The sequence below is a fragment of the Fusarium oxysporum genome, chromosome 13 (genome assembly GCF_000149955.1).
Source record: "Fusarium oxysporum f. sp. lycopersici 4287 chromosome 13, whole genome shotgun sequence".
In the NCBI taxonomy this organism is placed as follows: domain Eukaryota; kingdom Fungi; phylum Ascomycota; class Sordariomycetes; order Hypocreales; family Nectriaceae; genus Fusarium; species Fusarium oxysporum.
Window position 1 is genome coordinate 215,753 of NC_030998.1, and position 22,497 is coordinate 238,249.

General features: G+C 47.7%; 10 protein-coding genes across 10 annotated transcripts; 7 read left to right on the top strand and 3 right to left on the bottom strand.

Annotated features, from left to right (window-relative positions):
• The first annotated feature begins 178 nt into the window (after positions 1-178).
• On the top strand, positions 179-1,904 carry FOXG_11956 (uncharacterized protein). The gene is made up of 3 exons (XM_018391687.1): positions 179-592; positions 649-865; positions 913-1,904. Exons 1-3 carry the CDS (start codon positions 227-229, stop codon positions 1,812-1,814), a joined length of 1,485 nt encoding a protein of 494 aa, XP_018250382.1. The 5' UTR covers positions 179-226; the 3' UTR covers positions 1,815-1,904.
• Positions 1,905-2,442: 538 nt separating this feature from the next.
• FOXG_11957 (uncharacterized protein) lies at positions 2,443-3,583 on the top strand (the record flags this gene model as incomplete). The annotated part of the gene is made up of 2 exons (XM_018391688.1): positions 2,443-2,559; positions 2,609-3,583. 2 exons carry the CDS (start codon positions 2,443-2,445, stop codon positions 3,581-3,583), a joined length of 1,092 nt encoding a protein of 363 aa, XP_018250383.1.
• A 321-nt stretch (positions 3,584-3,904) lies between these two features.
• Positions 3,905-5,162, top strand: FOXG_11958 (uncharacterized protein). The gene is made up of 3 exons (XM_018391689.1): positions 3,905-4,011; positions 4,072-4,113; positions 4,213-5,162. Exons 1-3 carry the CDS (start codon positions 3,958-3,960, stop codon positions 4,738-4,740), a joined length of 624 nt encoding a protein of 207 aa, XP_018250384.1. The 5' UTR covers positions 3,905-3,957; the 3' UTR covers positions 4,741-5,162.
• Positions 5,163-5,260: 98 nt separating this feature from the next.
• FOXG_11959 (uncharacterized protein) lies at positions 5,261-7,427 on the top strand. Its single transcript, XM_018391690.1, has 4 exons — positions 5,261-5,618; positions 5,668-5,698; positions 5,751-6,441; positions 6,492-7,427. Exons 1-4 carry the CDS (start codon positions 5,310-5,312, stop codon positions 7,216-7,218), a joined length of 1,758 nt encoding a protein of 585 aa, XP_018250385.1. The 5' UTR covers positions 5,261-5,309; the 3' UTR covers positions 7,219-7,427.
• Positions 7,428-8,112: 685 nt separating this feature from the next.
• Positions 8,113-9,681, bottom strand: FOXG_11961 (uncharacterized protein; the record flags this gene model as incomplete). The annotated part of the gene is made up of 3 exons (XM_018391691.1): positions 8,113-8,148; positions 9,006-9,212; positions 9,277-9,681. 3 exons carry the CDS (start codon positions 9,679-9,681, stop codon positions 8,113-8,115), a joined length of 648 nt encoding a protein of 215 aa, XP_018250386.1.
• A 661-nt stretch (positions 9,682-10,342) lies between these two features.
• On the top strand, positions 10,343-11,342 carry FOXG_11962 (uncharacterized protein). Its single transcript, XM_018391692.1, has one exon. It carries the CDS (start codon positions 10,440-10,442, stop codon positions 11,229-11,231), a length of 792 nt encoding a protein of 263 aa, XP_018250387.1. The 5' UTR covers positions 10,343-10,439; the 3' UTR covers positions 11,232-11,342.
• FOXG_11963 (uncharacterized protein) lies at positions 11,266-13,259 on the bottom strand. Its single transcript, XM_018391693.1, has one exon. It carries the CDS (start codon positions 13,216-13,218, stop codon positions 11,476-11,478), a length of 1,743 nt encoding a protein of 580 aa, XP_018250388.1. The 5' UTR covers positions 13,219-13,259; the 3' UTR covers positions 11,266-11,475.
• Positions 13,260-15,155: 1,896 nt separating this feature from the next.
• On the top strand, positions 15,156-16,335 carry FOXG_11964 (uncharacterized protein; the record flags this gene model as incomplete). Its single annotated transcript, XM_018391694.1, has 4 exons — positions 15,156-15,706; positions 15,769-15,806; positions 15,868-16,081; positions 16,148-16,335. Exons 1-4 carry the CDS (start codon positions 15,202-15,204, stop codon positions 16,333-16,335), a joined length of 945 nt encoding a protein of 314 aa, XP_018250389.1. The 5' UTR covers positions 15,156-15,201.
• Positions 16,336-16,480: 145 nt separating this feature from the next.
• Positions 16,481-18,761, bottom strand: FOXG_11965 (uncharacterized protein). The gene is made up of 6 exons (XM_018391695.1): positions 18,496-18,761; positions 18,288-18,438; positions 18,169-18,228; positions 17,853-18,116; positions 17,422-17,781; positions 16,481-17,371 (listed from the first exon to the last, which is right to left on the bottom strand). Exons 1-6 carry the CDS (start codon positions 18,649-18,651, stop codon positions 16,731-16,733), a joined length of 1,632 nt encoding a protein of 543 aa, XP_018250390.1. The 5' UTR covers positions 18,652-18,761; the 3' UTR covers positions 16,481-16,730.
• Positions 18,762-20,184: 1,423 nt separating this feature from the next.
• FOXG_11966 (uncharacterized protein) lies at positions 20,185-21,669 on the top strand. Its single transcript, XM_018391696.1, has 3 exons — positions 20,185-20,469; positions 20,552-20,678; positions 20,740-21,669. The coding sequence occupies exons 1-3, from the start codon at positions 20,331-20,333 to the stop codon at positions 21,128-21,130; spliced, it is 657 nt and encodes a 218-aa protein (XP_018250391.1). The 5' UTR covers positions 20,185-20,330; the 3' UTR covers positions 21,131-21,669.
• The last annotated feature ends 828 nt before the right edge of the window (positions 21,670-22,497 follow it).

A 22,497-nucleotide genomic window follows, 5' to 3' on the forward strand; every position in this document is an offset into this window, starting at 1 on the left:
TGATCTGCAAGCTATGCAGTCAGCTGATCGTCGGGGCAAAGTACCCATCGGATCCTGCACGCCATTTAAGGATCCCGATCAAGACCGCCCCCGTGGGTTTATGAGTAAGTATTCTATGTTTAATTATACCCTGAATAGTTATTGGATCGATCTTGTGTAGTAATAAGATCTTTAATGTGGTAGGTAGAAGGGCCATGCTGCATGCTAAGATACAAGATCTGATAGGATGCTGAGAAGCAACCCACTCCATCTTGAACTGTCCATAAGTCCCGTTAGTACCCAGCAGTCCTTATCTTGTAGCTTAAATCCACGCCAAAGCTGCACTTTCATTACGCCGGAGCCCATTGTACAGGACTATATACTCGACTTCACGACTAAGAACTCGAGCACGACAGCGCCATATTATCCCGGGCTGTACCTATCTGTCTTCGATGAAATGTTTCAAAGGTCGACCCCCTATCTCTTGTCTTTAGAAAAGCACGGTTCGCTGAGCCGCACGCCAAAACACGATGATATCAACAGTTGGCAATCAAGCCTTGTGGACCTGTCTCCCACTTCAGCGATCTGTAACCACTCACGAGACTTGACCGATGTATGATATCGACAGTTATCAAATCCTTGGCCACAACTGAAGCTGATTTGGCACAGTATTTGCAGCTTATCCTGACAGCAAGGGTACATGAGGTGGCCAGCCCTACCCCTTTGACAAAAGCACATGGACTCAGTGAAGAACTTGGATGCAATGCCATGTTCAAACGAGAAGATACACAACCTGGATATTCCTACAGGCTGAGGGGGATATATAACAGAATGGCCAACTTAGATAAGGAACAGAGGTGGAAAGGCGTGATAACATCTTCTGCGTGTAAGTTAAGTCCCAGAGTACGCAAGCCCGTATCTAAAATCTCATAGCTGATGCCCTAGCTGTATCATACGCGGCAAAGGAGTTTCGAACGCCATCGATAATCACTTTGCCAGAGCATACTGCAAAAACCAAGATCAAGGAACTAACACGTCTCGGGAGTACGGTGAAGTTGCACGGACTGAGTGCCGATGCCGCGAAGGAGGAGTCCTTGCGGCTGCAATCACTTCATGACCTGATTGCCATTCCTCAACCTGGAGATGAATATGTCATCGCAGGTCACGGGACTATCGGACAAGAGATAATACAGCAGACGATTCCCTCTCAAGTCCAAGCGGTCTTCTGCCCGATTACTTGCGGAACTTTGATAGCGGGCCTAGGCATATATATCAAGCGCATCGCTCCCCAAATTAAGGTCATCGGAGTGCAACTCCATGATTCAGCAGACATCTCCCGGCTGATACACTACAGAGGACAGTCGAAGCTGGAAGAGCACCTGCTATCGAGAAAGATCTGCCCAAGAGTCGCCCGCATTTGCAGCGATGTGATTGATGACATAGTTCATGTCACTACGACCGAGGTCTTGATAGCAACAAAGAACATATACGAAGACACACGGCAACTTCTAAACACAGAAGGCACACTAGCTGTTGCTGGGATGAAGAGCTGGATTACGTCGAATGGACTTGTAGGTTCAGAAAAAGACTTTATTGCGATCACGTCAGAGGCTCAACTCGACTTTTCGGAGATATCGTTTATTGTCAAACAGGCCTCGTTGGCTGAGATGGCGATGGGGAGCCAGAATGATAGTGGACTAGAATTATTGATGCATAGTGCAGGCACAGCATCGACTTGTGCCGGTGATGGATGGTCCAGCAGTACGACTGTCGTTGGGACTGAAACCTCCACCAGCTTTACATCTGATGTTGACGCGAGACTTTGGAATAGTTGATACAAGCAAAGAGCATATAGAAACTTCTAGCTAGGAGCAATTACACTAAGTGATATTGCGTGCTGTGTAGTTTAAGGTATAGTCTTTGTGAGGGTGATAATTATAATCGCTATAACCTGTTTAAGGGACTAACGCTATGTGATCTTATTGTGACTGAAGGTTTGTAAGACTGATATGAGATCCAAGCTTATAAATATCTGCAAGAATAAATGCTTGGCGCTGCATGTGTTAACTACATCTAGAAATACGCTGCGCTGGGCTTGCTGACAGCGCACCTGCAACAAGATTATGTCACGGTCACGCGCCTCATCCCGAGCCTAAACCTGAGATCAAGAACGTAAATATTAAGCATATCTTAGATTGAGATGTATGTTCACAATTGTAATTGTTTGGCCCACCTTTGTAATTATTACAATCTCTTATTAAGAAGTTGAATAAGCCTCGATTTTGGGTTGAAGATCTCGATCAAAGGATAAGTTGAGTCTGCATCTCGATCTCATTATCTAAGATTGCCGAGTTTACGATAAAATATATAAAAGGGTATATGTCTCTCCTATAACAGAAGATATTATAGCCTTAACCCAAGCACACACATTTTTACACCAACTCAACCACGATTCATTTCACAATGAGGACCAGCCTGTTCCTTTTGGCAATCTCGCCAGCGGCTGTTCTCTCAGGCGTCACACCTCCTGTTCGCCCCCTCCTACCTCCTGATAATGCAAACCTCACCCTCAATGGCGCAGTGAGTACTTTTCGATCCTCCCATCAGAAGCTTCACTGACATTCTCCAGATCGACTGGTACCCTCTAAACTTCAACATCTCCGACTCTCAACACAAAGGATGGACTCAAATCGATGGCTCGTTCTGGATCAACGCATTTATCCATGGCTCCAATGGCCACGATTACTACATCGCCTCTCACTTGATGAGTTACGCTTCCGATATCGAAGGCTCTAAGCCAGTGTACCGGGCATCAGTGCTTGATCTGACCGATCCCACGATCTTCCACAAATATGATCGAATCGCTCCGGAAAACACTACTTTTTGGACTAGTGATGGTGATTTCCGGGCCAACTTTGAGGATTATGGGATGGAAACGATTGATAAGAACCCGTTACATGGTCTTCGCACTTATAGTTCCGTGGAGAATGTCGAGTTTGACTTTGACTTCTATTTCACGTCTCCAATCTTGCTCAACGCAGCTCTCGGGTCTTACCAAGTCGGAGGGGGACTTGGCTGGGAGTGGTCAGTTCCAAGAGGACGCACTGAAGGCTCGTTCAGAGTCAATGGCAAAAAGGTTGACATTGTCCCCGAAAAGTCCTTCTCATGGTATGATAGGCAATTCGGCTCACTTCAAGACTCCTTCGATTGGATTATGTTACATTTCGAAGAATCAGAATGGCTGGGTATCTCGATTATGTGTGCTTGGAAGTGGGAGGACCGTGTAGACGGCCCGAAGATGTTTGCTACGGTCAGAAGCTCGCTGTACGGTCGGGACTCTGTGGTTCCTATAAACCTGACGGCGTCGACTACCAACGTCTGGATATCACCGGATACAGGGCTTGAGTATCCGCAGGAGTGGACCATCCAGTTGGAGGATATGGAACTCCTCGTTACGAGCCCTAGGCCTGATCAGGTTATCGAGGCCGATGAAGATACCGGGTTTCCATCGCAGTTCAGTGGTTATGTCAACGTGTTGGCTACCAAGGCGGGATGTATTCCAGTCAGAGGATTTGGCGCAGTTGATCGCATGAAGATCGAATAGTCACTACGTTATTGGTTTGCACAGGCTTCAACAACTGGTTTACGAGGTGCTAGATTGGCAAGCTTTTCAGACTCCCATCTGGATAATAGCATTGAATACAACCTGTAGTTATCACTCAAACCAGATAGATATATACAATTGAGATGCTGGCAACTAATCATTTTACCTTCTCGAGACACTTTGGTGAGCTAAAGATAAGCCGTAAGTCAACATGCTAATCGGGGTATAATCTCCCCGAGCTTCGAAGTACATTGTAAAAGGCTCGGAGTAAACCACGTCTCGGGATCGATCCTGCTCGATATAAAATACATCAAGTATTTAGCGTGGAACGTCAATCTCAAGAACCTACACATCACGCTGTAACAGATAACGCCATGACGGTACCAAAGGACTTGGCTCTGCCAAACTTCGATGCTGTGTTTATGCAGGTTCGTGTTTATGACTATTCTATTTCACGCAGAGGAGAATTATATACTAATAAAATAAAGAACAACCAAGAGAGCGATTCTCAAGACCCAATCCAAGCCCTGGTAAGAAGCCTATTTATATTCGAGATCTTCTCCCCCATTGTCTAGACATCTTGTACAAGTCTTGAGATCACTAACTACTTCCCGTTTGAATGAGTATAGCAAGGCGTGCCTTATGCCATCCGCAAAGTCATAAGCATAGCCAAGATCAAGATTCACATCCTCGTGGAACCCGTTGACCCAAGCAATGCATCCTCACACTACCGCTTCAAGCTTACATCTTCCGTCATGGGCCTCGGCATCATTGGCGCTGCACCTCTACGAGCCGTTGGCTTTCAGACTGACAACACTGACGTGCGCGTGATGGATGGGATTGAGCAGGAGAAAGACGAGCCCATGATTGGCAAGACAAAGAGTCGCATTTGGATGTGCACTCTGGAGGAATTGATGAAGGAGCCTAATAGTATCGGCGAGGTCGCTGAGTTTCTCAAACAAGGCTGGGAGGGTTATGATGAGAAGACATCAAAGGTTGTTCGGATTAGCATCAAGAGTGCGGGGCCTAGTAGCGCTGAACCGTGGCAGAATGAGCAGGTTTGGGGGGTTCAGAAGGGAAGATGGACGGCGCGCGTTGCGTTTAGGAAGGGGAATGTCAGTGAGACTGCGCGTATTCTGTACGATTATGTCGCTTAAGATCGCAGAAGACACGATGTCCATAATCTGTAAATATTCCTCACTAGGTACGCTCAATGCTGGTCTTCTCTGAATTTGAACCGAATAACAGCCCTATAGGCCCTGTGCAGTGTTCTCCAGTGGGCATTATAGTGGTCTGATGCACTGTGGTTACCATGGCATGGGGGCAACAGTGCTATGGTAGAGGCGACTCGGTGGCTCATCCACTGATTACAGGCAATACCTGCTGCAAATGCAGCCGATCTAACGTCTGCGCGACGTACAACGTTGACTGGAGTTTGCTGAGGGATGACAGGATTAGGATTGCGGGATTACGGGATTTTTGGAGTAAGCTGCAGGATTATAGGGATTGGCGGATTGTCTGCCCCCCAACAAAAGAGCGGACAAATTGGTGTCCGATCCCTAAAATGACCTGAGAACAGTGACTTCCAGGCGCTTGCTGACGCAGCCAAGCCATTTCTCCCGCTGCATAACGCAACTCTCAGTGGTCTCACACTGAGAGTTCTCCCTGTGCGGATGAATTGGCCAATTCTCATCCCGAAGTGCTTTTGTATATATAGAATATTGTAATGTTGCATGTCAGCCTAAAGAAGCCCATTTTGATCGTCTTGGTTACTTTGCTTTTGCAGGCGATATCTCACGCCAGCTTAGACAATTGCACAATGATGAACCTTGGCTCAGATGGCCTGCGAAAGAGGGTCGCGATCGTTGGAGCTGGTCCCCTGGGCTTGATCGCGACCAAGAACTTTGTTGAAGAGGGCTTCGACGTCACTACTTTTGAACGCAATGAATACGTTGGCGGTTTATGGCATATCACGTCTGATCCTACACAGACTTGCGTATTGCCTGGAACAATCACCAACACATCAAAGCTCACGGTACGTTCTTCTCGGCAAGTGACTATTGGGACTATACTGACAGTTCCAGGGCGTCATGACAGACTTTCCCATGCCAGAATGTAAGTCGCCCTCGCCTCGCTCACTCATATGTTGTTCGCTGACATTTTGTAGCATATCCCATGTACCCAACCGGCGAACAGATTGAAGAATATTTCCAATCATACGCCAAAGAGTTCAAGCTCATTCGTCACATCAAATTCGGCACAGAAGTCGTCGGTGTCTCCCGCGATGAAACCTCAAAGATGTGGCGTCTCTCATATCGCTCAAGCAGCAAACCCGATGCTGGGATCCAGGAAGACACATTTGAACGATTGATCCTCGCCACCGGATCTTTTAGCAAGCCTTCAATCCCCAACGTCAAAGGTATTGAAGGCTTCAAGGGTGAAGTACTCCATTCTCAAGCTTTCAAGAATCCCGCCAAGTACAAGGGCAAGAACGTTCTCGTCGTTGGTCTTGGAAGCACTGCTGCAGATTCCATTTCTGGCTTTCACAAGGCGGGCGCGAATAAACTCATCGTATCTCATCGACAAAAGGTTCTCATTTTACCTCGCATCACCAAGGACAACAAGGTTTTGGAGTTTACGCTCTCATTTAGACTCCTTCAATTAATCTTCTTTCTTCAAGAAGTCAACGCATGGCTAATGTCCATCATCTTCTTTAGCGAATTGAAGAAGATCCAACAAGACAACTTTCCAGGCCTGTCATCGCACCCTGCTTTTACAGATGGACGAAAGATGCCTGGACCGAAACACATGATACCGACTGTCAGCGATGACTTGGCTGGTTATTTCTTGAGCGGAAGGTTCGTCTATAGCATTCATCATTCCACACGCTCATACTGACATGAGGCAGACTACGAAGCGCTCCAGGCATTGCAGAGATCAATGGTCCTCAGTCAGTCAAATTCGTCGATGGCAGTGAAGCCACTGACATTGATCTGATACTCTTCTGCACTGGTCTATCACCGGACTTGGCTTCATTCATCCCCAAAGAATACGACCCCTACAACGTGGATCTATCGCCCAGCTCATTTGCCAAGCTTCAACCTCACTACACAGCTGACAGACGTGTCGCTCGCTTATACCGAGGCTTCATGTCAATTCAGTGTCCTCACCAGTTGGCTTTCCTCGGAACAACACTGGCGAAGCGACCCGCTTGGCAGCTCTACGACTTGATGACCATGGCTTTGGCTCAGCTCTGGGGGGACAAGTATCCAATGCCGTCTCCTGCAGAAATTAACAAAGACGCCGATGCCTTTATCGATAATATTGTCAAGCTTAGCAAAGGTGGTTATGTCAAGTTCACTGGTGTCATTGGTCATAAGGAATTCGACAAATGGTTGAATGATGTTGCTGGGACAGGTCTTTATGATCATCTGGGAAATTGGACTAACGGGAGATGCTGGAAGCTGTGGTGGAAGGATAGAGAATTGTACAACAAGCTGATGACGGGTATTCTGTCAGCTCATGTTTTGAGATTGTTTGACACTGGTCGGGGGAGAAAACCTTGGGCTGGTGCAAGACAGGCTATCATGGAGGCGAATGATGCTGCCGACAACTTTGGCAAGGACAAGGCTTGATATGGAAAATACATTGTTTGTGTTTGAAGAAGAGTGTTGGATGCAACTGCGAGGCCCGTGATTGAGAGAGGCGGGGATATCGTTGTACTGATTAGAGTCATGAGATACCTAGTATGAGCCTTATACAACAGTCAGTGGAATGTGTTCGATATACACGTAGCTTCACACCACTTATCAACTGACTGCCTTAATCGACTCATAGCTCTCAGGCTGTGACTTTGACTCTTCACCGATCTTGAAGTGACTCGGCAATCACCTCGGGATGTAGGGTGCACTTCCAGGTAGTTTAAACTTCAACGCTAGCGATTCAAGACCCTGGATTCAAGGGTCCAAACCCATGGCTTCAAGCGAGGCCACGCACTGAACCTTCTTGGCGGCACTTCCGCAGCATCCGGCTCTTGACCCTCTTAAATGTCAGTCTCCCGTGGATAAAACGGCCTTGCATTCCACTATCGCCAAGCCTTTAGCGAAAGCGACGACTCCATATCGAAGGAAACAGAGAAGTTTATGACGCTAATGCAACGGTCCACGGACAACCAGCAAAAGACCGTTGAGCCGAGGGACTAGTTAGCGTTTTTGCGACTCATGGATTAAGAAAACGTGTCGCGATGGGCCAATCAGGATTGATGATAATGGCATGGTTACCTTGAAGGAAAGGTGAAGGTATATCCAAGCGGCGATCATTGGGACTATCCATCGTCGAATTACACCGAGCTTATGCCCTTGCCATGGAAACCAGTCCAGAGGCTTGTCAATACAGACATCGTACTCGCGTTCGATCAGTTCCTCGGCATTTCCGAGGCGTTACATACCGACCTCGACACCGCGATCATGATAGCTGGTACCGACTGGGATGAGAGCACATCGACCTCCAAGCAGCTCGATGAAGCCCTGCTACCACTTGAAGTATCCCAACAGGGCCCCGGTGCTCTGATATCAGAGTTAGTAGAAATTGACAAGAGGTGGATATGAAACAGGATGGAAGTCAGTGGGGGTGGAGGGGGTGGAGGGGGTGTTGAATCGGAGTTCGAAAAGGCTGCAGAGCAGGATGATGAAAAGCGCGTACGAGATACATCCTCAGACAAAACTGATCACAGCCCAGGGTCAGACCTAGTACCCAACAGAGCTATTAGCGGCATCATTTGCAAGGAGATATATCAATCTTGATTGGATCTTTGGGGCATCTTGGATGACAGATAGATCATCTTAAGGGTAAGATGTGAATAGTTACCCGTCAAGGATTATTTCAAATCTGGAGAACCTGATGTAGGATAAGCGGAAGTGATGTGCCTCCTGTATTAATAATACGGTAGACCTGACTTATTAATAATGGAATTTCAAGTAGACAACCATTTAGTTAAAAGAAGAATATAACATCACTATGTAATTATGTAACTTCACGAAGGCATGCATAACTTATAGATATTGCAAAGATCTACTTATTACGCCTATGTCGTCCTATGGCACTTAGAATCTATCGAATGCCTACCCCTAATGATATTGCCCGGCGTTTAATATACTGCTCGACAATGCCGAGGCGTCATGTACCGACCTTAACACCACGACTAAACATATAATAGCTACTATTATTAAGAATGGCCGCTTGTAGAACTAACCTAAGCTAGCTCTATTGTACTTTCCTAAAATGTTTATGCCTCTTGCGAGAATAATAAAAAGAACCAAGCTAACAATCTCCAAGACTATAACAACTAGACCAGTAATAAAGGTATAAGACTATAAAGGCAAGGGTTAATATACAGAAAGTGTGCATTAGAAGCTTAACTTACCAGTTCTGTGCAGAGACCCGCCCAGGGAATATAGCTCTGTCGCGAGCTGTTCCGGCATGACCAAGACCAAAGGTCCCAGTGGTTGTTTCGGAGCACTTCCTTGTCGACGATGAAGTAAATAGTTGCGGCGATCCAGCCTGCGATAACAACACCAGAGCTGGCCAGGACGGTGCTGGTATGTATTAAGCCGTCGCGCATTGAGCGGAACTATCCTCTTGTTAGGCCGGCTTCTAATCAGGTGTGACTCTAATCAAGTGTGACTTGAACTTACAAAGCTGAGGCGCGTCGCTAGAGCTACCACCTGGACAAAGGATGCAAATGCCGCGATTGCTAGCATTAACCATGTCGAGAGCATCTTAATCGACGCCCAGCGCGTTCTTACCCAGCCGTCCTCATTCCTGTCCACAGAGTTGTGCGTTGTTTTCCAGACACTGACTCCATGGATTAGCAGGCTCAGGATGCTGAGGTCAAGTAGAAGGATGAGGACGCGCAGGGCCAGCCTGGTGGTATCAAAGATACTCGCGCTCTTGTTCTGCGGCGCATGGCGCTGCTTGAGAAGCCTCTGTGTATCAGAAACTGGACGAGGACTCTTTTCAACATATCCGTTGTCGACTTCGTCGTGAGGGTCGAGCCGGTTGGAATACGACTCGTAACCAGAGGGTGCACTAAGGTCCATGATGAATACTGGGTCAATGATGTAAGATTGGTTTGGTTGCTTCAAATAGATTTATCTGCACGGGGCCTGAATCTACTTATATCGTGATCTAGATAAGCGGGATTCATGATGAAAAGAACTTTCGTAAAATTGACATGCAATATGATCCTGTCAGCCGCAGTCGATACCTGACCGACACCGCCTCCTCAGATGGCCAATCATTTTACATTTAGTTTCGTCCGGAGTAAGCTGACCGTGAGCCCTAACAACAACCATAATCCTTATATCTAAGCATAAGAAATTGCAAGCTGGCCATTCTAGCCTAGTTAGGGCAGGTAAATTATCCAGCAAGCCTTAAGCGAGCTCGCTGCTATTTTAAAAAGCCTCAGGCCCATATAAAGAGATCCTTTCGGCGGAGGCTGAGTAATCTGTCAGCCTGAACGAATATGTTTAATTGGTCAGTACCCTAGAAGTTTTATAATTAAGTGCGGCTGTGTCCAGCCTTATCATCGGCGACCCGATGACAAGTTGAACTAATGCAGTACTGCTGACATCTGGTCAAGTGATTGCTCAGAATACGCGCACCGTCGCTAATTAGTAAATCTCGGATTCTCAGAAGATGAGGAAATATGTTTATAAGGACGAGTATAGCACCGTGAATAGGAAATACCATCACCAAACACTTCTCTAACTCTGTCTCAACAACATAGGAGACCTACTGAACTTAGTATCTTTATTCCATTCCTCTACATCTTTAAACACAACTCAAATCCGTCAACATGCACTTTTTATCAATCCTTCTTCTCGCTGGCTCTGCCCTCGCCGCTCCCCGGGCTGCTCAGTCGTCCCCTCATCAGCCTCGAGGTGACAGTATCGATGACATGCTGCCTCCCATCGTGCCCATCAACACACGAAGTGGTGACCGAGACCTCATCTCCAAGATCATCACTGCCCCTACTCAAGCTGAGCGCGTCAAGCTTTTGAACCAACCTGGCGATTATGTCTTTGACTTCAAAGCTGGCACCGGAGCCGGAGAGGCTTCTGGCAAAGGTGGCAAGTCTGTGTCAGCTACTGCTCTGACCATGCCCGCTCTCATCGGAAACGGAGCCTCCATGACAGTCGCCTTCCTCGGGCCCTGTGGGATGAACACAGCGCATGTTCACAACCGAGCAACGGAGCTCAACATTATTGTCAAGGGTCGTCTTGTAACAAATTTTGTTGTTGAGAATGGTGCCAAGCCTATCGCCAACACCATGGATACCTTCCAGATGTCCGTCTTTCCCCAGGGCGCTATTCATCAAGAATTCAACCCTGATTGCGAAGATGCTGTGTTTGTTGCTGCATTCGATAACGCTGATCCTGGTGTGAACCAGATCGCCCAGAACTTCTTTTCCCTTAATGGTGATGTTGTCAAGGCAACTCTGGGCGGTGTGCAGACTATTGATGGAAAGGATATTGAGTCTTTCCGCGCGCATATTCCTGCGAACATTGCACTTGGTATTGATGCTTGCTTGAACAAGTGCGGTATCAAGAGAAACTCGAAGCGAGATATCAGCGAGCTTCTGAATTAAATCGGGGATTGACGTGATTTGCTTCTAGTTATGACTTCATTGGTAGATATAGAGTTTCATGTATATATTAGGCTTCCTACTTAATGCGCAAGTTAAGAATTTAGTTATTCGTCATTCACCTCGAGCTACTGATTTTAAAGTTCTAGAGAAGTGATATTATCTCTGTGTTCAAAGTATAAGAGGGTTGCCTCAGACAAACATTTTTTCCAAATGCATACGACCAAATGGGTCTCTAAATGCTCTATCACAGCTGCTTTCCAGCCAACTCAAATAGAATCTTGGCCTTTTCCGAGATATCATACATATCCATCTCAACATCAACAAGAGTCAGGCCCTTGCCCTTTACAAAGCCCTCAGAGTTGAGAACCTCATCCAATTCTTCCATATTACTCACTTTACAAGAGTGAATCGGATACCCTTCTGGTGCATCCCCGAAAAGCTGAGGAGCAGCACTATAGTTCCAAGGCGCCACGTCGTTGTACGCCTCATTCATTCCATGGATATACCTCTCATATGTATACCCGCTGTTGTTGATGATGAAGATAATCACGTTGACACGTTGGTGGATGATAGTACTGAGTTCTTGAGCTGTCATTTGGAAGCTCCCATCTCCGTCAAGAAGAATCGTGCGACCTTTTGATTTCATAACTGCCTTTGCTTGCGAAACTCCAAGAGCTGCTGGGAGCATGTGACCGATTGAGAACCACATTCCAGAGGCAATCAGCTGAGAAGATGGTGGAAGAACCAGATCGCGGCCTCCTATGATTGGTGTCGCATTACCGAGTAAGACTGTGTCGTTGGGCTGTAGGTGTTTGTTCAGGTGGATGTAGAACTCATCTTGGATGATATACGCCTTGGGATAGACCTCGAACTGCGGTTGGTTTCTAAAGTCTCCCCATGAGGACGTATCCTGTCCTGGCAGTCTGGTACTATCAACCGTTTGAGCCATCCCTTTGAGAACCTCTCGGACATCAACAGGTTCGTCCTCGATATGATTCCTGCTGATGAGGGTCATAACATGTCGTTCTGGTAACACAGCCCAGCCGAGTGTTTGCGTATCAGAGAATTGACATCCAAAGGCCAAGACAAGGTCTGCTGACTTGACCGCTGATGTCAAATCAACCGCACCGATTGCCCCGGAATAAACACCGAAGTAGTTAGGTAACGAGTTGTCTACCATACTGGCACCTGATGGTAAAGATATTGTAGGAATGCCGGATTTCTGTACGAAATCATTGATCTCTTGTCTGATGGTCTCTGCGCCTTCAGCTCGATCAACTATGATAAGAGGTCGCTTGGCTGAATAGAGCTTCTGCAGGAGGTTCTGTGCCATTTGTCCAGCGTCAAGGTTGCGAGCTGTGTCGGGATTCGGGTCTATCGGGTCATTTAGCTTCTCTGACGATATACCAGTCTCGACAACATCCGACGGCATCTCTATGTAGACCGGCCGGCTATGGTGTAGCGCCTGGGACAGAACTCTATCGATCTGAGTTGGTACATCCTCCGGCGTCGTCTCAGCAAGATCAAGCTGCGCAACAGTAAATTTCTCCGCAATCTCGCGATATACCCCAATTCTGGAGTCGGCCATCGTATGGTGGATATGCAAATGCGGCTTCTTCCCGCCAAGAGACGAGCACGAGACTTGTCTTGCACGTCGCGAAGGCGTTCCGACAATGTGAACAACGGGCAAATACTCCGCATAGCTTCCAGCGACGGCATTAGCCGCACTTAGCTCTCCAACGCCATAAGTCGTGATCAAAGCGCCAACACCAGATGCTTTGCGATGGCGTTGAGCTCGAGCATATCCATCCGCTGCGTATCCGGCATTCAGCTCATTGCAGCATCCGACGAACTTGAGCCCTGAAGGCGGGAGATGGTCGAGAGCTCGGAGGGTGAAGTCGCCTGGGACGCCATACACGCGTCTCGTGCCAGCCTGCCTAAGGCGTGTGAAGAGGTAAGATGCTAGAGGAATCTTTCTGTTTATCATGATGTTTATAAGCTGGGAGAAGACTGTTGAGTACTGACAGCGGCATAAAGTTGTCGGTGAATCATTTGACCGGCAGCGGGGTTGGCGATCTGATTCGCGGATCCGCCATGACTGGTCAGCCCTATTTTCTGACCTGAATACCGACAACTCTACAGATGGTATATTACTTCTTATGCTACGACTTGCATGTCACGCATTACTATCTCAGTGATATCACGAAGATATGTTGTTTTGTAACTCATAGAATTCAGTCTGACAGGTGGGTACTCAAGTAGGAGTCCGCTCTCCATTGGGTTAGCTTAACTCTCATAGCCCTTACCCAGTGGCTGGCTTGGACATAGCGCGGCTTTATGAATGTATTCTTAGCACTGACCACTCGAAAGCAGTTTGGAGGGACCCACAAACGACGACGGATTCTCACAGTGAGCAGATTCAGGGTAGTCAGTTCCTTCACGATTTTTCCGCATAATTCATCAACATCAAGTCTCGTCGATTTTCTAGGTACATTGCATGCTTCCTTTTACTAGTTATTTCATTACCACGGCTTATCTCATTTTACCTGCTAAACTCCAAAGTGAAGCTTTGGATGTGAACGTGGTGAGGCTGTTCTGCCATGGGTAATTAACTATTAGTTCCCATTCAGATAGGGCATCATAAGTCTCACCTGACTCAAGCTTTACGAAACCTGGTCCGACCTTTCCTGATTTCGAGTCATTTCATCATTAATCACTCTAAACTTGATCCTTCAATTTGATCTTAGCGCCCTGACCCAAGGTTGGTTTGGTGTTCATGCATAACCCGTGGATCACTACCATGTTGACAACTCACGCGCTGCTCGACATATGATTGGCTCTTTCGCGACATGAAGCAACAGGCACCAGTATTCCAAATGCAGGTCTCATCCTTCGTCCATAACCATGTCGACACGATCTGTATCACCTTCTGTTTCGGTTTAGATCAATACATCCCCAGTCGTGCCAAGTATTTTCGGGATATTAAAGTTTAAACCACCCAGACACGGAACAGACATTCGGACCCTTCGGGTCCGAAGAGATTGATGCGCTGTAAACGTATATCCACTGGCAGCTCCACTACGACGGCGCTGTTGGAGCCGATACGCTGCCTCGGGAGTCGGTGGAAATACTATCAGATAAGGGAAATAACCCCAATGTTCCATCCAAACGTCAGCTGTCACACGTGGAAACTTTAATAGATGAGTATACAACCAATATTGATTCCTTGCATAGCAACGCAAGTCATGCACAGTCGTATCGATACTACTATTTCGCAAAATCCTTTACGGCCTCTCCGTACTCCGTAGTCTTCGTCATCACTCATGATCTCGCCTAGCACAACGTCTCATTTGCTTGATTTCCATGGACGCACTAAATATGCCGTGTAGCCGGGCCGTGTCCCACCAAAGGATCGTGCACGGGTCACTTAGCGTACAGGACCTTCACAAGGCTGAGTGCCTGTGCCACGCCGTCTTTTCCATTTATGGGCTCACTAACATCTGACGATCCAAGATCGCCCTCAACGTCATTGAGTAAATTGCCCTAATCGGGAAGGACAAGTCTAGGCAGCCGAATATCGCGGTAACATCGTGAAACTGGAGGATCTAGTGCGGAGCTACAAAAGCCCGATCGGCAATTGACCTGCCAAGGCTGTTGTAGTTAGGCTGGACCCTTTGGTGGCTTGTACATCCGGCTCTCCACTATCGTCACAGCGTTGATGATGGGATCGCTGGATCGCTCAGCCTTGGTTATCTAAGCGACGAGAAGGATTACTGCAATGATGGTCAATGTTCAGCATCAAGGAAATGAGAAAGAATGTGCTGATCCTGCTTGATATGGTGCTCAGCTCCGACGAGATCCTACAGAAGTCGGGTATATAAAGAAAGAATGTCCTCTGCCGAGAGAGAATATCATCAAGCCTCAGAATCACTTCCTTCAATCTTTAGACTACCATTGAAACTCTATCACCATGCGTTCTCTTCCCATTGCATTGGCACTAGCAGCAACCGCTGTAAGTGCAGATGTACGGATTGTATGGCAACACGCCAAAGCATCCAGCCAAACCGCACTTAGCGTATACGACGGCTCAACCCTGTTGGCTCAAAGCTGCTCAAGTTTCATCTCTGACGCCCCCAGCAGTATTGACTTTACAGACGTCGATGAGAACGGCTTTGGGAACTTTACTGTCGGCGCTAACAAGTACCTCGTCCACTCCAAGGCAAAGTACTCGGGAGGCCCGATCTGCACCAAGAAGTTTAGCGCTGAAGCAACGGTTGTCGAGTGTTCTGGACTTAACTGGAAGCCCAACAAGGCAAAGATCGAAGACAACTGCCATGACAAGGATGAGGCCAAGGGTGCTCTCCGGTTCTTGAGTTCCAAGGGTTCGGCATCGGACATAGCAAAGCGCGAGGCCTATCCTATCAATGATCCCCCGGCTTGCTCTGTCTTGACAAGGACTTCCCTGGTTGGCGATGGTATGTTCTAACTTCTTAATATGGTAATCCGTGAGTTAATTTACTGACGTGCCATGGTTCAGGCGATCCCCACCAGAATTATTTCCATAAGCAGCTTTCAGTAAGACAGCCCCGTCGGAACCCCACACTTTGAACTATCACTGATGAGGCTCAACTTGCAGGAAGTTGTAAACTGTGGAACTGCCCAGTCATGCAGTGTTGGCAACTCCCAGTCCATCTCGTACACCATCGGATGGACTGCTACCCTCACCCCTGTGAGCTGGATCAGCGGAGGTTTCTCAGTCTCCGAGAGCTGGAACACTGGAAACACCTACACCTGTACCGGAGGCCCTGGCGAAGATGTTTGCGTCTGGTACAACACTGCTCATACTGCCTGTAAGTATACAAGGATTTTCGCATGCAGGCCCCACAAAAGAAGAGCATCGACTAATTGACCAATAGATACCGTTCAGAACAAGGAGAGAGACTCTTGTGCCGTTGGTGGAGGCTGGGACTCGACTGGAGATCCGTTTGTCATGTATTCACCAAACGATTCTAACCGTGGTGGCGGCTACTACTGCGTCATCGGTACATGCAGGGCCCAGGGCGATAACTACTGGGATTACAGCGGCCGCGCGGGTGGTCCTTAGATGCAATCCCTGCAACTTTTGCTAGTTTAAAGCCCGAGAGCCCGATGATCCGGCTGAGCATTGCCGCCAGTTATATTTGACTGATTTTGCCCAAAGAAATACGTTGATAACATCACATGGAATCACTGGAGTGATCAAGGTTGAGGTGTCGGTGTAGATTTGATAGTGCATATTGAGATTCCCCCAAACTCTCCTCATTAGTGCGTATAGCGGAGCCGCAGTGACTGGAACCTTGTTTATAGTTCTGATCCAATGACTTGCATTCCTAACTAAGATTCTCAACGGTTTTAGGGTTCTGACGGAACTATCAACTGAACTAGCAAGGGCCTCAGATCATCGTGATACAGGGGTCGCGGCTGATACGGAAAATTCATGTTTGATTTATCTCCATAGCTTCAGAACGACCTCTCTCTAAACTCAACCATTGGCCCATTTCGTGCACAGGTAATATGATCATACAACTGAAACTCTCCTGGCCTGTGTCTACCATACTCGGCATTCTCATTGCCGGCTCCAATATCCTTCATGCTTTCAACCACGTTGAAGTCCATCTTCCAGCAGATGATAGCCATAGCAAGACTAAGCTCGGCATGAGCAAGTGCCCTTCCAAGACAGACACGAGGACCGATGGAGAATGGAACGTGAGCGTCTGGGTTATGAAGACCAGCATGCTTTCCCTCTGATAGCCATCTCTCAGGCATGAACTCAAAAGGGTTGTGAAAGTACTCCTGGTTATGTTGGAGACTGAAAATGCCGGTTCCGACGTTGGTACCTTCAGGAACGTAGTGACCGTCAACGATCATGCCGCCCTTGAGGACCTCACGGAACGGTGCTGCTGCAACTGGGGGCGTTAGGCGTAAGCATTCCATGATACACGCGTAGAGGAAGCGACAGGAATTGAGGGCTGGACCGAGACAGATCTCTTCTCGAGTAGAAAATTTGGAGCGGACTTCACGGGTCAGACGATCCTTTTTGTCGGGGTTTCTAGTAAGATAGAAGAACAGAGACGCCAAAAGGGTTGATGAAGTGTCAGAGCCTGTACTCATGTCAGTAGAAGCCCATGGGTCTTGGTGATTGTCCACTTACCAGCTACGAGCATCAGAATACTCTCAGCAACAATTTCATCTTGGGTCAGTTTGTTTCCTGTAGTTGGATCTGCAGCATCCAGTAAGCCAGACAAGACATCATCCCCAGACCCACGCTGCACTCTCTCAGTGACCAAGTTGTGAGCAAATCGTAGGAAGTCCTTCCGTCCAGCCACGGAGTTACGGAAGAGAACCTTGTCCATACGACGCCAAACAACATAAGGCCACTGGACAATGACACTTATACGTTCATTCGACCGAGCAAGCGCAGGCGGGATATGACGGTACCACGGACTCCGGATCAAGTCGAAGTTCTCACCAAAGACAATGGAGGTTACAAGGTCAAAGAAAAGATAATCGCCTGTGTAACACGACATGTGCTGTCAGCGGGGACCAATAAGTACAAGGGCGACCAATTGGAGTTGAGCTTACACATTTCTGACATGTTGAAGGGTTTCGACACGGTGTTTTCTTTTCCCGCTGACACGGGGCAGACGTATTCGCAGAAGCGATCAATCATGCCTGTGATCTTGGGCTCGAAGGATCGGATGGCTGAATCCGATAGCTTCTGGCTCAAGATCCGCTTTTTCCATGCATGCTCGTGCCGATCCATCAGGGTAAAGGTGCTAGGAGTTTTGTGGACCATGGCCAGATAAGCAAGGCTCTTGCGCACGTTTTTGTTATGGCCGTAGACATCTAAATATAGCATCAGATTATAACCTCTGAGAGTGAAAGCGAAGGGAATAACCTTTGTATGCTTGAGACGTGTTCATAAGGAGGTAATTTGGTGAGTAGCGAACATAGGGACCTGGTGCACGTAAGCATGTCTCTCCCTGCAGAGGTAAATGGAACGCTGGGTACACGAACCATATTTCTCATGACATTTCCACATGTCGATATGTACATCCCCAATCCAGGCATGGTAAGCTGCACGGAGCCCTGTAAACTTTCCCCAGAAGGGGCCGGGGTACTTGGCGAGAGGATGGAAGAAGGCGTAGTAGACGACATAGCCAATTACCTATTGCAGGTTAGCCGCCGTTGCAGTGGCTTGATTTCGTTGTTTTTTTTAATTCACCGGAGATAATGCAGCTAGCAGTAGGATGATTAGTAAAGGCGGTGGTGTGATAGATCTCGAGATTCTGATTGCGTAGGGTAGCCAATGGGTTTTCATATGCGACATGGGCATGTCCCATGAAGGTAAGGAGACTACGCCTTGTAGGTCGCGAATCATGGCTTGGCTTGGAATGTTTTAGTTGATGTGGCGGTCAATGATGCCGATGGTCCGAAGAATTGGAATTATAATAGTGGTTGATCAAGAACACATTTTTGTAGCTGTCAAGTCTCTCATCTATCTTCTTGAATCCATCACGCAGACATGTTTGACATGGAATTATCCTCAAATCGGACAAACAGTAGCTGTCCAAATGCTAACTGCGTGGGATTCTTGGATTGCTGGAATACAGGATTGAGGATTGAAGGATTACGGGATTTTACTGTGAATGCCGTGCATCCATCCATCTCTGAGCGATCATGTCCTATCGTGCCGTTCCGTGCCGTTTTTTGATAGTCTTCCCTTTCCGCACTAAAAAGATCAAACTCGCGATGAACCTATCGGCGGAATTTCTGATGCAACAGTCCCGAGTCATTAGTCCCCTTTCAGTATAGACTCGGGACTCGCCGCAGTGGGATAATCGTGGGGTGGTGGTGCTTGTAAGTACAGTAGCCCTTTGTGACAAGACATGCCGCCCTGGGGCTGTCTCCAAGGGTTGCGTGCGGTGAGTAGAAAGCCAATCAAGGTGCCACGCGATATCCGGATACCACTCCGTTGTTTCACCAGGTGTGACATCCATCAGCGTACGTGCGTGCATTCTGGTTGGTATGGGGGGCATGATGACCGCAGCGCCGGTAGGAGTTAAGCCCTGGGACGGGCTGGGCTGGGGCTCAGCTCCTACTAAGAGCCTATCTCCAAAGAGGGAGGCAGTAAGCCTTATTAAGCAGTGCGTGTATGCATGCTCCAGTTTTTTTTCTTGTTTGCTGACGAAAAACAAAGCACCTCAACATATTGTCATACATTCGAGCTATTCTGGAACAGAGGCGCTTCCTCTGCCAAGAAATGCTCACTAATTATAAGAGCCGCGTAACCTTATTGGCCATATAATCCCCGGCTCTGCTCCGCCTGTCTGACTCGTTCCCACTGTTTGAGCTCCACAGGTTTGGTACGAATTGCCGGGAAGAGACCAGATGACGCGCAACTTTAACCAGGTCGGGGAAGACAAGGGGAGCCATGTTTGTTTTGCCTCTAAGAGGCAGGTTGTATCTCACTTATTAACCGCTGAACTTTGTTGTGCATGATGGCAAGACAGAGACGCATATGCTTCCCCTGCAAAAATCCCATTGAGGCCCAGGGTCGAGCTAATAGGACACCTCCATCTCATCCCATGCATGAGAGAGTCCTGGAGAGACAATGTATCTTTTTGATGGGGGCCAAGGTTTCGCGTATTCAAACTTTAGTTTGATCGATACAACGCTCACTACGTGCCGAAGGGGTTATATGCTGCGTTTTGACAGGAGAGACATTTGCATGTACCCATTCTGCAGAATAATCAATGAATCTGACACCTACCGGATGGAACCCGGCTTGGCGATCAGGCCCTTTCGAGAAGCAATGTGACGGCCGAGTATGTAGATGCTTGACGTAGGCAGCTATCAATCAAGTGCCCCCAATCTGTACACGCTGTTACACATCATACGATGAGTACGTTATAAACAGAGTTCGCGCGAAGCACCAAAAGGCGAAGCACTAAACCAAAGATTATGGCGATATTCCTGTCCGACCTTTTGTGATTATTTGTCCAGACATACATTGTGCAGTACATCGTTCAGCCTTGTTACCCCAACCAACAGACAAACATGTTTCCTCCATCGAAAAATGGCAGAGACAGGCCAATCGTTGCTGACTGGATGGCGGGTGTCCAGTCCCTTCTTCCCGCAGTGGACTTTGATCACCCCAATGACAGTGCTGAACCTAATCGTCACCCGGATATTAGTGGTGCGTACCAGAACAAATCCGTCTATAACCCCGCGGTCGCATGTAGCTTCACCTCCTCAACAGACCAACTGATTATTTTTAGCTATTGATTTTGCGGCCGACGACTTCAATTTCGCGACAGATCTAACAGATGATGTATTCTCAAGCCGACTCCCTCTATTATGCGACGATACATTTGACGATTTCTTCTCATTCGATCACGATGCCAAGTAAGCCAAGATGGCACGTCCCGACGTCAAAGTCCGTGGTCTAACCAACAGGATCTTATAGTGGCAGTGACAATTCCTACCCCATCTCCCCATTGACCGAGATGGCCCAATCAGCCAACACGCGCGCCGACGACGATCAACGCAGCATCCCCCGATCCAAGCGAGCCAACACCACCACTACTGCAGGAACACAGCAGCGCGACGCACAGGATCTCAGGTGTTGGGACCACGGGTGTAACGGGCAGTTGTTTACGACGCTGAGCAACCTGAAGCGGCACCAGAAGGAGAAGTCTAGCCAGCGGCCTTCTTATCCGTGTAATATGTGCGGCGCTATCTTTAGTCGCACTACGGCGAGGAATCATCATATTCAGAATCAGAGCTGTAATAGGATTCGACGACATTCTAATGGGAGGGTGCGACCGAATAGAACGTTGAGGTCATTGACACAATAGCGGTGCGCTGGTTGTTTGAAACTAGATGATTGATTTCTTTCTAATATACTGATGGTTTCTCTGGTGTGTTACTCTGATCTTGGCGATGCAAGTAGCGACTCATGACTCCGCACAAGATGTGACTCCGTCGCCCGCTGAACACTGCAGCGAAGAATGAGTTGTGACAGACCCCGCAGAATGATATGTAGACACTCTCGTGTCGCTGGTATTTCTATATATGCACGATTCAAGGCCGTTTGGAGTTCTGCGCAATGCAAAACGCATGTGATGCTGTCGGAAGTGGATATATCTTGCAGCGCAGTATCGTGGTTTCAATCGGTGTTCCCTGCTCATACAAGGGATTGCCATCTATTCTGTAGCTGTAGTGTAAACAGGACGTTCGCAAATGCGCCTGAATCATTGAGTAGTCAGTAATATCAGTTGTTTCCCCGTCCTCGGCATATCTTCCGCGGTGCCAGATGCAGTAGTTTCGTCTCCGATTCGGTCAATTTCTCTTTAACTCCATTTAAATAGCACTCGCAATCACTCAAGAGAACCTACTGTCATCTGGAGTTTCTCAACTGCCAGATAAATCGTGGTTGAAGCAATTGTCTTGCCCGATTGCCTGTCGCATTTCCATCGTCTCAACCTTTAATTTTCCCGGAAATAGCATACTTTCGTAGTCTCGACGCTGCGCAAGATTGAGTTTTGTTAATTAATTCCTTCGCATAAGTGAAGTCAAATTAATGACATGCATAGACTTCCCATGGCACGATGCGACCGAAAGAAAAGTTAGATGCCCTGGGAGACTAAAATGCCACGATAAGATCTTTATTTCTTGATCTGAGGACACCCAGCATTTAAATACTTGCGAGAAGCACTATTTGATGGCGTGATACAGTGAGGATAATACGTGCACGCCGTGGAATACGTGATTGCATGTGAAACTAACCCGAGGGGCTTAGCTACGAGAATGAGCGAGATGATCAATGGTCATAATTGCAGGTTATGACGAATCAGGTACTGTTTTACGCGGAATAAGAGTGATGCTATCCCACTCTGAGGAGGTTTACTATGCTTGATCTCATGCCGTTGGGGAATTTCAGTCCACCGAGGGTCCGATGGTCATGACCGAGACTCCGTCGACAGTGAGATATCTGTTAAGCAGCAGACTCGCACACTTTCATCGTCAATGTTCTACATAATCAACGATTCAAAACCGTGCTATTTCCCCCACAAGATATATGTCCCAAAAGGGTTATTTTCCGAACACATTACCTTCTCAACCTCTTGAGCCTTCGGCAGGGCTTCATTGCGGCAGTTGAGACATTTCCCTCAAGCTTATCTCCAGGCCTTCGCTCAGATCATGTTTGCATCTCGATTTCGTT

Excerpts from the sequence above, each read along its gene's own strand:
- FOXG_11959 (XM_018391690.1), top strand. The coding sequence starts at position 5,310 with ATGTTGCATGTCAGCCTAAAGAAGCCCATTTTGATCGTCTTGGTTACT. Across the intron at positions 5,619-5,667 it reads CCAACACATCAAAGCTCACG|GGCGTCATGACAGACTTTCC; the intron begins GTACGTTCTTCT and ends TGACAGTTCCAG. Across the intron at positions 6,442-6,491 it reads GGTTATTTCTTGAGCGGAAG|ACTACGAAGCGCTCCAGGCA; the intron begins GTTCGTCTATAG and ends GACATGAGGCAG.
- FOXG_11962 (XM_018391692.1), top strand. The coding sequence starts at position 10,440 with ATGCACTTTTTATCAATCCTTCTTCTCGCTGGCTCTGCCCTCGCCGCT.
- FOXG_11956 (XM_018391687.1), top strand. The coding sequence starts at position 227 with ATGCTGAGAAGCAACCCACTCCATCTTGAACTGTCCATAAGTCCCGTT. Across the intron at positions 593-648 it reads ACTCACGAGACTTGACCGAT|TATTTGCAGCTTATCCTGAC; the intron begins GTATGATATCGA and ends GATTTGGCACAG. Across the intron at positions 866-912 it reads CGTGATAACATCTTCTGCGT|CTGATGCCCTAGCTGTATCA; the intron begins GTAAGTTAAGTC and ends AAAATCTCATAG.
- FOXG_11966 (XM_018391696.1), top strand. The coding sequence starts at position 20,331 with ATGTTTCCTCCATCGAAAAATGGCAGAGACAGGCCAATCGTTGCTGAC. Across the intron at positions 20,470-20,551 it reads TCGTCACCCGGATATTAGTG|CTATTGATTTTGCGGCCGAC; the intron begins GTGCGTACCAGA and ends GATTATTTTTAG. Across the intron at positions 20,679-20,739 it reads TCATTCGATCACGATGCCAA|TGGCAGTGACAATTCCTACC; the intron begins GTAAGCCAAGAT and ends AGGATCTTATAG.
- FOXG_11965 (XM_018391695.1), bottom strand. The coding sequence starts at position 18,651 with ATGATTCGCGACCTACAAGGCGTAGTCTCCTTACCTTCATGGGACATG. Across the intron at positions 18,117-18,168 it reads CACGTCTCAAGCATACAAAG|ATGTCTACGGCCATAACAAA; the intron begins GTTATTCCCTTC and ends TGCTATATTTAG. Across the intron at positions 17,372-17,421 it reads TATTCTGATGCTCGTAGCTG|GCTCTGACACTTCATCAACC; the intron begins GTAAGTGGACAA and ends ACATGAGTACAG.
- FOXG_11958 (XM_018391689.1), top strand. The coding sequence starts at position 3,958 with ATGACGGTACCAAAGGACTTGGCTCTGCCAAACTTCGATGCTGTGTTT. Across the intron at positions 4,012-4,071 it reads TCGATGCTGTGTTTATGCAG|AACAACCAAGAGAGCGATTC; the intron begins GTTCGTGTTTAT and ends AATAAAATAAAG. Across the intron at positions 4,114-4,212 it reads AAGACCCAATCCAAGCCCTG|CAAGGCGTGCCTTATGCCAT; the intron begins GTAAGAAGCCTA and ends GAATGAGTATAG.
- FOXG_11963 (XM_018391693.1), bottom strand. The coding sequence starts at position 13,218 with ATGATAAACAGAAAGATTCCTCTAGCATCTTACCTCTTCACACGCCTT.